General features: G+C 46.3%; 2 protein-coding genes across 2 annotated transcripts; one reads left to right on the top strand and one right to left on the bottom strand.

Moving 5' to 3' along the window:
* Nucleotides 1-469: 469 nt before the first annotated feature.
* Nucleotides 470-6,474, bottom strand: LOC4577154 (titin homolog). The gene is made up of 3 exons (XM_001237515.4): nucleotides 6,257-6,474; nucleotides 2,876-6,174; nucleotides 470-2,789 (listed from the first exon to the last, which is right to left on the bottom strand). Exons 1-3 carry the CDS (start codon nucleotides 6,285-6,287, stop codon nucleotides 708-710), a joined length of 5,412 nt encoding a protein of 1,803 aa, XP_001237516.4. The 5' UTR covers nucleotides 6,288-6,474; the 3' UTR covers nucleotides 470-707.
* A 489-nt stretch (nucleotides 6,475-6,963) lies between these two features.
* Nucleotides 6,964-13,062, top strand: LOC3291008 (serine/arginine repetitive matrix protein 2). The gene is made up of 4 exons (XM_562088.5): nucleotides 6,964-7,345; nucleotides 7,428-10,305; nucleotides 10,862-12,144; nucleotides 12,229-13,062. The coding sequence occupies exons 1-4, from the start codon at nucleotides 7,333-7,335 to the stop codon at nucleotides 12,687-12,689; spliced, it is 4,635 nt and encodes a 1,544-aa protein (XP_562088.5). The 5' UTR covers nucleotides 6,964-7,332; the 3' UTR covers nucleotides 12,690-13,062.
* Nucleotides 13,063-13,732: the final 670 nt, after the last annotated feature.

Raw genomic sequence — 13,732 nt, 5'->3', positions numbered from 1 at the left:
AGATAGTCTGTTGCTTTGATATCCACCAAGAAAACACTCGAAAAAGCAAGGAGAGGCAAAAAGAAAAAAGAAACTGAGGAAACAATCGAACGCACTGGTTCTTTCAATTGGTGATTCAAATTCCTAATTCATTTGCATGAGGTCAAAAACTAATGCTGCTAAAAATACACAGACAAACTGATGGCCTTCCATTCGTTGGTAATAGAAGCAACGAAAATAAAACTGATGTGAATCAAATTTGTATCTTGGAAAAAAAACAGATATCGTTGCTTTTAAACATGGTACAATTAATAGTAAAAAGAGTTTAAAATTATTAATTTGTCGGGGGGTTCTTACACACGCTAAAATACGGTACTATCTGTCTGATCCTCTATATAAAACTTACATACATATTGATCAAGTAAAATGGATCTTCTTTCATGTATGGAGTAGCTTCTTTCATAAAGTTTTCTAACACAACAACACGATCTCATGAGTTTATCGCAATTTTATTAACATCTATTTCTATAGTTTAGTTCCTTATTCGTTTTTAAGGCAATATTATCAACGATCATTTCTACGGCTCTTCGTGAGCGTTGAATAAAACAGGATAATGTGAATGCGAATAATTGAAGAAAAATTGAAAAAAAAACAAAACCTTATGTACATACATAACCCATAGAAGAGAAGATGCAATGATCAATCATCGTGTGCCGCACATAGGAGTTCTACACGCGATTGCTCTTCTTCTTTTCGCGCAGATGTGCTGTCTTCTCCAAAAGCTGTTTACGCTTGAAGTTCAGCACAGATTGTTCGGTAGTGCTTGGATCGACGCGATGGGGTTTTTCTGTCGCTGGTCCTGGCCGCAGCGTTTTGAGGCGGAAATCTGCTTTTCCCTGACCCTTCAACTGGATATACCCCGTGTCTGGCTTGTGATTGGAGCCTTGCTGTTGCTTTCGCTGCTTTCCATCAGTGTTGCCGTTGCTGTCGTCCACGGAGGATTCGATGAATACACCCGAACTGGTCCACACCGGAAGCGGAAGGCTACGGCTCGGCGGTCCAGATAGGACAGAACCTCCGAGCTTTGACTTCATCCGTCCGTCCTTGGAATGTGTTTTGGACGATGACGCCACGGCCCGCAGCTCATTCTGATCGGTCGGCAGCAGGGAAGAGACTCTGAAGCCAAGCTGCTTGGCTGGTGTAGCCTGCTGCTCCTGGAAGCCAAAGTTACGCTTCAGCCGTATCTTGTCGGGTGTCACGTTTTCTTCGAAGAAGCCGCCGCTTTCAATACGCTGCAGAACGCGCAACTTTGTGTGTTTCGCCGGACGCGGTGTTGATGCGACTGTTGCAGCAGGACTGTCAGTCTGTTCTCGCTTGCGCTTCTTAGTCGGCACGGCTAATGCTGTCGTGGTGGATTCTCGCTCCAGGATAGCTGTTTTTTTGCGCGATTGCTCAACCGTGCTATGATCTTGGTCCGTGTCGATCTCTGGCTGTACTGCGTGATGTTTTTTCGCCTTTTTCTTTTTCTTCTCTACCACTTCTTGGCCATCTGTGTGGTTCTCATGCATGGCACTTGCTGACTTTGCGCCAGCCAAGTTACTACTGTGATCTTCTGCATGTCCGTTCTGAGTAGTTTGTTTTTTGTTTTTCTTTTGCTTTGGAACTGTATCCGACTCCACCATCGTTTGATTTCGCATCTTTTCCTTACGCTTAGCACCGACAGAGTTTGTCTGAGCTTCTTCAAAGCTAGACGCTTTCATCTCCTTGGCGGGGACACCGTCCGGCGTAACGTCTTTTTGCGGATTTGTTGGTGTCGTTTCCATTGCTGCTAATTTGCGTTTTTGTTTTTTCGTCAGCTTCTCGACTTCCTGCACCAATCCATCACTGGCAGATTTTGATAGGAGAGGATTGATTTTGCTATCGCTCTTTACAACACTCGACTCGGACTGAGTTTGAACTGCCGGCGTCGCCTTCTTCGTAGAAGCTGCTACGACGACATCCGTGCTTAATATTTTCTCATCGGAGAAAGACGGATCGGATCCATCGAGTTGACGTTCCGTTCGCTTTTTCTTCTTAGTTTGTTCGGAGTCTTTAAGGGCATTCGCTTGCTTTGCTTTCTCATCGGCGACAGCAACCTTATCCGTCTTGGCAGCTTCTTTAGCTTCTGGTTGTGGATCAGAAGCTTCCTCCTTCTTGGGTGATTTCTTGTGCTGTTTCTTCTCTACTGCTGGTGCCATCAGCTCTGATTTTTCTGATTTTTGTGTTTTATCTGCCAAAGATTGTACCTGTTCTGGATGATTCTGCAATTGATTAAACACCGCGAACGCCGACAGAGCTACGCGTACCGGTGGACTCTTTGATTTGTCACTGGATTCCTGGTTTGATTTAGCTTTTTGTTTCTTTTTAATTTTTTCCAGCTTTGCTCCGATGCCGCCGCTTGCGCCCGTTGCGTTTCCATTTTCTTTGTCCAACTGTTTCTGTTGCTCAAGCTGGCGCTCCTTCTTACGCTGCTTACGGCGCTCGATTACTTCCAGCTTGTGACGCAGCGCCTGCTCCAACCGTTCCTTTCTCGTTTCAGCCAGCTCATCCAACAGATAGTTCTTTACCTTAGGCTTTCTCTTCTTTTTCTTCTTTAAGCCCTCTCCACCCTGGCTGAGGGAATCGTTACCGGTTGTACTGCTGTTTAAGCCACCATCATCACCGTTTGTTGTACCGCCGGAACCAGCAGCAGCAGCAGCAGCGGCAGCTGCAGCCTTGGCCGCCTCGAGTTCTTCCTGCTTCTCCAACTCGCGCAGACGCTTTTTCTCTTCCTGTTTGGATGAAAATTGTTATGAAATTAGTCACCGGAAAAAACAAACAAAACAGTCATGCTAATACAAACGCCATTTTATCTTACCTTTTTCTTGCGAATTGCGGACGCAACCTCTTTCTTACGCTCTTTGTCCTCACGAATGACCTCGTTGCAGCGAGATAATATGTTAGCAAGATCGTAATCTTCAAGAGCCTTTCGTTTTGGTTTTGGTGCCTTGGACTGTTGTTTGCCGTTCTCTGGTTCTTGGTTCTCCACAACCTCCACTTCGTCATTCATCTCCTTATCGTCGTCTGGTTTTGATGGTTCTTCTGCAACGTTCTCATTCATCGGTGCTTCATCAACTTCCATCGACTCTTCCACGAACTGTGACGGCAGCGACCGGCGTAGTTTATCCTTTTTCTCGGGTTTCTGTTGTCCTGCTCCCGAATCCAACGACAATCGTGCCTTATTCTTGGCCTGAGCAAATGGATTTAACACTGTCGATCCTCCGTTCGCAGTGGTGGCCTTCTTTTCTACTGGCGTTTTCTTCCCTTTGTCCTTGCCCGACAAGGATTGATTTGACTTCGGTGTTGACGTCTGGACGTGAGCATCCTCACCACCAGCAATAGTAGCCCGTTTCTTCGATGCTCCGATATAAAACTGTGCAGAAATCAGCGGTACGGCGGGCATAGATTTTCTTCCCGGTTTTGTTGGCGCTTCATCCGCAGGTTGATCCAGCGTAAATTCGGCTGGCGCAGGTTCAGCTTGTGTTTTATCATGTTCCGCATTTTCAACCTCAACGTTCTCCACCAAAGCTTCTACTTCTTCCACTTCATCATTTTGAGTCGCGTCTGGCTGGCTGGACTCACCACCTTCGTCTGTTTCAGACTGGATGGCGGCTTGCATATTAGCATTCGCGGGGAGGCTTTTACGACCAATTACGTCCTTCGTGGTTATAGAAGCAGCTGGAAAACTTTTGCGAGATGCAATGACAGACTTTGTAGGTGATTTAGACAAGGAGACATCTTTTTCCATCGCATCATCGCTTTTTTGCACAGTTTCCCCACCATCCTCAGCATCCTGAAACATTGTCTCACTATTCCCACTGGTATCGTTTTCATCATCTTCTGCAGCTACCTCCTTTTCGCCATTTCCGTGCTTTGAATTCGATAATGATTTTGTGGCTGAATGCAATGCAGCTCCTGTATCCTTTGAGGGCGTTTTATGAGCAGGTGTGGCTGGAAGCATGGTCTCATTATTTCCCACTTGCTGCTCATCGGTGGAGGATTCCATTGAGGTATCATTTTTAGCTGGTGTATTATTGGCAGGCTTATCCTGATCCTTGTTTTTGACAGCATCATTAATTTGAGAAAGATTTAATTTTTTGGTGGGAGTGTTATTTTCTTTGCCTCCAACTGGTGTTAACGAACGTTTGGAACTTAAGTTCCTTGGAGACTTGGCGGTTTCCTTGCGTTCCTCGTCCGAAGCCTTCGTGTCCTCGTCACTATCATCAACCATTTCTATAATTCGTCGGCGTTTGGGAGTTTTCGTTTTTTCCTTGTCCTTCACACTAGAGTTTTTCGTTTGCAGATCTTCATCTTCCGTATCCTTCAACAGTTCATCCTCGTTCAGTTGTTCTGCCTCATCGCCAGACGAAACGATCCACGAGTCATTGCCGTCTTCCTCGTCCTCCTCCTGTTCATCGTTCTCTTCCGTATCTTCACTGCCCAGATCCTCACCCTGGTCCATAATTTCATTTTCCTCCATTTCGCGTCTCAAATCGCTGGCCAACGAATCGCCTGACTCATAACCCTCCATTTCTACCGCCTCGTCGTCCAACAACTCATTTTTATCCTGCGCCTCTTCTTCGTCTTCCAGTTCATCATCGTTGTCTTCATCGATGCTTTCATCGGCTGATGCAGCCTTGGCTGCCGGCGAGCGTGGCTTTAAAGGCGATTTCAGTGGTGCTTTTTGAAGCTTTTCTGTCTCCTCTTCCAGTCGCTCTTGTTCTTCCTGCTTTCGGACGCTGAATTCATCAATGCCCTTGGTAGCGGAGCGTCGAACAGATTGTGACCAAGATTGTGAAAGTTTCTCTCCCTCCGAAGTGGATTTGTTCGCTACACTACTGGTATCTTTGACACTGGTGTTAGCTTCCATTATGCTGTCTGAAATTTCCACCACAGACGACTCCAATAACTCAATTCCACTGACATTATTAGAGCTATCGATTGCCTCAGTGCCATTATCGATCAGAACAGTTGATGAAGAATTCATTTTATCCTTGCTGGTCGAGTTAGGCTGCTCGATCGTATCCTTTCCAGGTTTGGGAGAGGCTGCAATGCTGCTTGATTCATCGTTCGCTTTCATCTCTGGGACAGAGTCGCCTACGAAACTCTCGCTCTTCGGAGACTTAGCACTTGATTTCAATTGATCCCCAGTTGGCTCCGACTTCCCAGGCAAATTAACTTCTCTGTCCACTTTCGGCGACACTCCTTTGAGATCGGAGTTGCGTAAATCATTCACGACAATGACAACTTCCTTCGACACCGATGTAGGCGTTTTGGGGAAAGAACTATGGCTGTCATCCTGTTTGGAGTCGTCACAGAAGGAAACGTTTTTATAACGTGGCGACCCTTTGGGCAACATTAGTGGAGACAATGATACGCGCGGAGTTTTCATTGCGCGAGGTGGTGTTGCATCCGTTTTCACGCTACTCACAGGGCTCTCAGCAGTTCTACGAGGACTGGGTGAAGCTGATTTCTTCGCTGCTGTCGACTGGCGTCGGGTAGTTCGCGTCGATGCCTCCGATGATACCGATTCAGCTCGATCATCACTGGCGTCCTCTTCGATGATGGTGTCATCCTTCAGCACACGCAAACCGGAAGTAAGCTTCGGGGTAGTGACAGGAAGCGACTGTACGGAACCGTCATCGGAGGTGACACTGTTGCGACGAGTGGAGCGACGTACAGCCGGTTGTGGAGAGTTCATTGAGGCCAGAGCTTCGTTCGACGCCCGGAGGCGGGCTGGCGTACGTGAACGGGTTGGCAACACACTGCTGCCTCCCTCATATGCAGCGTTCAGCTCGTTCAAGTTCTCCTCCGTGAGAGATGTATTACGCGAACGTCGACCCGGTTCGGCACCGATTTCAGCTTCCTTCAGATTCTGCACCAGCTTGTTGGGCAAGATTGTTGGGGTATCTGACGTCTCCGACATACGACGGCGCGTATTGCGCCCCACAGTCGGTGTAGACGGACGGCCTTCGGTCTCCTGTATCGCATTCAAGGCATTAACTTTCTTCGTGGTGCTGGCTGATTTCTTTGGCGTACCACCGGTGGCTGCACCGGCCGGCTTCTGCGGGGTAGCTTCCTGGTCAACCGAACGCCGACGAAGAGCACCACGAGTCACTGAAAAGATTGGAAAAACACCACCATCAGCGCTTCCTGCTCTGCCGGCAAGACTTTGCACTTGAACGGAACCCGCGCTTACCTCTCGTTGGAACTTCCTCGTCCTGATTCATGGTTGAATGTTTGTTTTCCACACTTACAGCACAACCAATTAACGAATCTTTCACTTCACAAACGAAATTTTACGATACAATTAGGACTCTTCACGATGATCGTTTTCCTACACCGCAATCCACGTTTTTTCCACGCTTGTTCTGCTCGCTGTCTGCTGCGATATGCTGTCTGGTGCAATTTGACAGCTGTGGTGTCGTTACTTTTCGAATCTGGCAATTGCTGGAATCTGCGTAACGCCTCGAACGTTTTTATGCGTTACCGTAGAAGCCCGCCTTGGAAGTTGTGTTTGGGGAAAACATGCAATTTGGCGCGTATTTCAAGCATCATATCTGGAACCATTATTTCATATTGAGTATACAATGCTCTTTAGGTCAAAGATGAAGATAGAATAAAAACAGCATATCTCTATGGAATGAAAAATAAGCGTAAATTGATTCACTTTGCAGCTTATGGAAACTCTACAATGTAATATTTTAAATAGTGCAATAAAAAATAAATAACTGTGTACTATATTACCATAGATTTAGATGAACGTTCTCTTGCGGTTCTACTGAAACATTTATTTTATTTATTTATTTATTTATTTATTTATATCAGCATTAAAAATAACGGTTGTGTCAAAATAATTCAAACAATGCGACGTTGTCAATTTGACATACGTAACACCGTTATGTGGCGCTAGAGCATCGACGGCGATCTAGTCAACTACTCTGGTCGGTTGCAAACGAATTTCTGCAGACGAAAAAAACGGACAAATAACAAAGACCAAACGTACGACGCCAGCCTACGGTGGCAGTACCGAATAGTGAGCAGAAAATTTTGCCTTAAGAACAGCTCCTTACCTTCATACAAATAGTTTTTGCGCCTTCGTTTCGTCGAACGCGTTACTTGTGACGGATAGCATAATTGAGCAACAGTGCATATCATTCATCAACAGTGTCGTTTCCCGATAACGCTAGAGTGTTGCGTGGTGGTAAGGTTGTGCGTTTGAGCAAACACTTTTCTTCGGAATAAAATACCGCGTTTTGGTCAGCTGCATCCGTGATGAATCGTTTGGGTGAGTGTACTTCTGCCAGCCTCACATGGGAGCACAAAGTACAACAGTTGTTACACAATTGTGTGTGTATGTTTACTTTCAGGCGAAACGGAATCGACGCCGAAAAAGCGTCCTCTGAAGGTGGAAGACATTGTTTTGAAAGATGCAATCACGAAATCTGGTCGAAAGGTGAGGCGTCCGGCACACCTTGACTCGCCAGAACGGGCGGGGTGTGCATCGCCCAGCGAAACTAGAAAATCCACCGCACCAAGGGCAAAGAAAGACACCGAAGCAGCCGGTACACCCGGAAAGCGGGCAGCGGCAAAAGACCCAGCTTCGCCGGAAGAGGTAAGACGCTCACGCAAAACCATTACGTCGGCCAGAAAAGCAGTGAAAGAACCAGCGGGCACACCGAAACGGGACGAGCCAAAGGAGCCGAAGCCAAGTGCATCCACGGTCGACGAGGGTGCTGGTATCTCTAAATCGGGACGCAAAATAAAAGTCCCTGTCAAGTTGATGGAATTCGAGAGTGAGGTGTTAACCAGTCCTCGCAAAATACTTGTATCGGAAAGAGAAGAGCCAACCAAGGTTAAGGCTGCTAAAACTCCCGGGCGAGCTAAAACTCCGGCCAAGGCGGCAGTCAGCACCAACGCTGGTGAAGACGAAGCAAAGCAGCGGAAGACACCGGGACGGCGCGCCAAATCCGTAGTGCCGGACGAGCCGGAAGCAGAAAAGAAGAGTGTAGCGTTGGCGGCTAGGACTCCCCGACGCAAAGCTGCAACCGCTTTATTTGGCGATGAGGCGGCCGATGCTTTACGACCGGAAAGCCCTGTGCCGGAACTGCAATCGCTCCCGAAGACTCCAGGGAAACGAGCAGCCAAATCTTTGATGGGTGGTTCCGCTGTAAAAACATTACGCACTGACAGTCCACCGACTGCCGAAACAATTCCGCCAAAAACTCCTGGCCGTTTGGGCCGTCCCAAGGCGGTAGCAGTTGACAAAGATGGGAAGAGCGGGTCGGAAACGGATGCAAAAGATAACATAAAAGCTGCACCAACTCCCGGACGGCGTGCTGGTAGATCCACGATAAATGTAGCAGCAAAACTATCGCGTGAGGAAAGTCCTACTTTGGAGCTAGTGGTACCGAAAACACCGGGGCGCAGGGTTGGAAAATCGGTCGTCAATGTGCTGCATGCTGAAAGTGCCATTGTGGAGCAAGTGGCCCCCAAAACACCAGGCCGTCGTAAGATGGATGCTGTTGTGGACACTGACAATGATTTGTCAGAGGTGAACGTATCCAAACGTGTCACAAAAACTCCCGGCCGTAGATTGGACAAAAAGGAGAAACTACTATCTGAAGAACAGATTTCGGATACGGATTCGACGTGCAGTGCATCACATAAACCTGATTCCGCAATTCAAAAGGACCCATCTCTCGCATCCGAAGAGGCTCTGTCACGTTCGGGCAGAAAAATTAAGCCAAAAAGAGTGTTTGGGTTTGAAATGACAATGGAACCGACTGTGTCGGATGGTAAAGCTTTGAACGATAGTAGAAGGAAAAGAAAGGTTGATAGCACTGACGAAGCATCCATCGAGACGATTTTGTCGCCAACAAAAAAGAAGAACACGGGTAGTGCCTCTGCCAAGGTGGAAACACCAAAGCAAAGCAGCGGATTGGACAGTGTTGCAGAATCAGTCCAAATCGAAAATACCCCCGATGGGACGGTTTCACGATCCGGAAGAAAAATCAAACCGAAGAAAATGTTTGGATTTGAAGATGGGGATAGTGACTCCTTTGTCCACATCACAGGCTCCTTTTCCCCTACATTAATCGATGAAAAAATGGATGAAGCTAGCGGCGTAGACGGTACCGTACAGAAACATGCAAGTGAAACCGCTAAAACTAATGCCACTGGCACACCATCCAAGAGCGTACCGTTGTCAGCAAAAATCGCGAAAAAAGCCTCCACCCTTCCCGTGGAAATTGACCCACAACAGGTTAAGGAGCGGAAGCAAAATGATTTTATAACCAGACGAGGTGTGGATGATCACCATCATTCAAGCGACCAAACGGATTGTGTCCAGATCGGCACGGAACCGGTCATCCTCCGTACTTCTATTGGTTTTGGTAAACCTACGACAGCAAAGGAAATGCCGTTGGTAGAAAGTGCAAAATTAAAAGGCGATGCCAAGGCTACCGAAAGCGTAACACCAAAACGCGACAAAACAGTGGAGGATGGCAGCAGCAGTCGATCTGGTCGGAAAATAATACCGAAAAAGTTTTTCGATGCAGATGATGTACCATCCTCTGGGCGCAAATCGAAGGTTGCCGTTCCGTCCGCTCAAGGGAAGCTTCCTGTATTGACACCAGAAGAGGGAGAAACTGAACAAGCGACACCCTCTGTCGAACAGGAAATAGCTGCGGAGGGAAGTGTTTCTTTACAAATGGAAATTGCTGAGGATTCTGCAGTAAAGGGCGAAGCTGGGGGTGATAGTGTATCTGTTGAAGGGGTATCTGCTGAGGAAACTAATGTTTACGTAGGAACGAAGCAAGCAGAAGAACCGAATGTAGTAACGAAAGAAACTCTTGAATCGGGCATAGACACTGCTACTAAATTAGAAACGGAGTATGAAACACCTCCAGCACCGGTCGATGAAGAACAACAGCAGATTGGGAAAGGTATAGAGCAGGAAGATTGCTTCAAGGATGGGGATAGTGTTTCAAGGGCAGACATTGTTGAAGTGGGAATGGATTCAAAGAAACAGGAGGATGAAATTAATGCACAAGAAGAGAAACCGGAACACAATGTTGAGTCGATAGCGCCCGTAGAGACAAATGAATCACCCTCCTCCCAGCAAACTGACACAGCACCTGTAATCTCAGACGAACAACCCAATAGACCGGACGGTGAAGCATCGGGCAAAACAGGCGACATATTGAGTTCTGATAAAATAGATAATGTCATCTCAGAAGCAGAACGGTAAGTTTGGTCTGCAGCTATCTTAAGGGCAGTTTACTACGATGTTGCTAAATGGAGTTCTTTGTTTTAAGTCAATTTATACATTACATTTTTAATGATTGCTTTCGGACAGTGACGTGAATAATAACTCTAGCAAGCCTGTAATGGTCCATAAAGAAGAAGAATATTTTAAATTTATATATATTATTTCACTTGATTACATACTCAGTTTCTGATTATGAAATAGTAATTGTAGTTACTGATTGTAAACTGTATAATTATAACTATTTTCTTAAATATTGCTTTTGATTGGAAATTTAAATGTATGGAAAAATTGCAATATTATTTTTTTACAATATTATTCTTACTAATTAAGTAATTAGTATTAATGTTTTAACCATGGCATGAAGCCGCCACTAGCACAGATCTCGATGGTACTAGCAATAATGTAGAGATTTAATGATAATAATATTTATGGCAACAAATAAACGATTTTGTCTAATAGGAGCGAGTCCAGTCTATTCTACTTTTGAAGTACCAAATTAATGTATTATCTAAATGTATCATCTTATTACAGATCAGAATCAACGATCAAACAGCACGTTGAAGGTGAAGGTGCGGCATTGATTGAAACCTCGCTAGAGCAGCAAAACAAAGAAACTTCTACAGTTGAAAAAACACTGGAGAGCATAACAAATTCCGCAACAGATAATGAAATGAACACTACAAACGATTGCAAAACCGTCCCCGAGAATAATGTTGATGAGTCGGCTCCAAATGCTGTCGTTGAGGAGCCTGGGTCAGAGCGAGTGTCCGAAGGTGTTCCCACAGCAAATGTCATATCAAAGGTTGCGACACCGGAAGATGATGAGATGCTAGTGAATACCTCATTTGGAGGAATCGAATATTTGGAAGATCAGGTGAACAATATCGCTGAGTGCATCAAAAACCCATCCCCGACGCATGAGGCTAGCGATGCGTCGATGTTGGAAGAATCTACTGACCCTTCGTCGAATCCATCGACAGTAACCATGCCTGCCGTCAATGAAATGAATGAAACGTTTTCACCCGTAAAACCGAACCAGGTGTCGTCGTCTTCCGGTGTTCCTGTCATTGATATAACGGCCGACACTCCTCGCCCGGTGGTTGCTGTTGCTGCAGCAGCAACTGCTGCTGCTACGCCACGTACGCCAGAATCTATATCAGCTGTACAGGCATCAGCGGACAAATGCTCACCGGATAAGCCACCGGAAATTATTGAAATTATGGACAGTCCGGCGGTGGCGGCATTTTGCAACGAGAAGAACACTGAACTTCTGCGGAGCGAAAAAGGTGGCAGTGTGACAAGTACGCCCAAACTCGTGGTATCGTTAGATGAAGAAGCCCACGAAACACAAGAGGAGCTGCAGCGAGCAGGTCGTAAACGATCACTATCCACCAGTGCAGTCGATACTACAATGAAAAGAAATGTTACATTTCATAGTCCGGCAAACAGCACCGTGCTGGTCGAAACGATCGACGAACGATTGGTACAGAAAAGCTTGCAGGGCCAGCAGCAGCAAGAACGAGCAGAAGGAAATGAGAGCAGTCATGGCACAAGCATCGGGGAAAAGTTGCGCAAGCCACGAAAGCGCTCACTGTCTGAGCATAAATCATCCGATCTGAAGCGAAACAACAAGATCAGCAAGTTGCCGAACTTTAAAAACATTCACGCAAACCATTTCAATCGCATGGAATCGATCGCAGATTTCATGAAGCGCAAAGAGACCCGAGCTAAACATATACTCGCATCGGCCAGTCCGGCAACAAAGATTCCAGCGCGACCCGTTGTCGCTACAAATGATTCCAGCACAGCTGAAGGTAAGTGGGGGCGGCGGGGCACGTAGGATGATAAAAATGGACATTAGGCAGATTTAATTTTACCGTTATGTCTCTTTCTTATAGCACCATTATCGGGCAAAAAAGAAGCATCATCATCCACGACGAAACCTTTCCTTTTCAAATCAGCTGGTGGTGGGGGCATACCAGTACCCTCGGCAGGGCTGTTCGTGTCAGGTATCAAGGGAGCACCCTCAACGTCAACCGCAGTAAAGGCACCTGGTGCGGCTGATCGTCATGTGCCGTCCACGACAACGGCAACCAGTACCACCGCCAAGAAGCCCATCCGAAGTGATGCGGATAAGATGGCTAACCGATTGAAGCAATTCCAGGCAACATTTAAACCGAAACATATTGCACCTGATACAAGTGCCGCCTCTGCTGGGGCCTCGGGAGCGGCGATCACAAGCGCTGTCGGAGGACATCCGGTTGAGCAACTGCGCTCAAAACAATTGAAGATTTTGAAAGGCGTACGCACGAATCGTCGATTTGAGCTGCAGATGAAACACCGAGACCAGCAGCAGTGAAAGGCTCGGAAGGTTCGACCCATTTAGGCCGGCCGGAAAATAAGAGGATGGATGTACCTAGCATCTCATATATTATTATTTTTAGACTTTGTCCTGAGTTATGTTTACTAATTGATGTTTCTATATTAACTTTGCTTCGTTCTTTTGGTGGTATCGATGGAAAGAAGGCCAGGCTGCTTTTTTTAACAGAATTATTATCACGTACTATATAAGAGAGTTCTTTTTTACACTTTTTGACATAGAAGAATTGCCTTAATGATAGCAGGAGTATGGAAGCATTAACAATTATTAATCTGTTAGACATTAAAAGCTCTCAGTTGTAATCCTTTATATGATAACAATACGAAAAAGAATACACTGCAACAAAAGAAAAGTATTTGTTTTGTTTGGTATGCAAATTGTATGCAATTATTTCGGAACGAGTACATTTGATCCACATTCGTTTTTCTATAAGCTGTTTTCACTGTTGAGAAAGTTTATCAGTTGAGATACGATAATTTGTAACGTTTTTGTTTGTTTAATTTGTGTGCTAACTCGCGTGATCTTGTATTGTTTGCAGGTTCATATTTTACGTCCATTGTGTCTCATGCCTCTAAAAAATTACTTTAGCAACATATGCAAACTAGTGATGAGCGGGTCGACCCGAAAGCCATCCGTAAGCGACCCGGAATCGTTCGAGTCGACCCGAAAGGTACAAGTAGGTTCAACGACTCCGGTAGCTGCAAGAATGCATGAGCGACTCGAGACCCGTTGGTGCAACGAGTTCGGGTCGGAATGGGCCAAGGCGAGTTCGGGTCTACTCGACTGATGAGTAGGTGTGAGAAAGCATAAGCGACTCCGACCCGTTGGTGCAGCGAGTTCGGGTCGGGTCGAGTCTAGGTAGGTTCAATACCCGACCCGAACTGCACCAACGGGTTGGAGTGGCTTATGCTTTCTTGCACCTACTCATCATTCGGGTCGACTCGAACTCGTTGCACCCGCGGGTTGGATTTCATTGCGACTCGCCACATGGCACACCCGCTGCACCCACGGGTCGGAATCGA

The sequence above is a fragment of the Anopheles gambiae genome, chromosome 2, assembly GCF_943734735.2.
Source record: "Anopheles gambiae chromosome 2, idAnoGambNW_F1_1, whole genome shotgun sequence".
Taxonomy (NCBI): domain Eukaryota; kingdom Metazoa; phylum Arthropoda; class Insecta; order Diptera; family Culicidae; genus Anopheles; species Anopheles gambiae.
The sequence above is the reverse complement of the archived record's forward strand: the minus strand, read 5'-3'. Positions and strand labels throughout refer to the sequence as shown.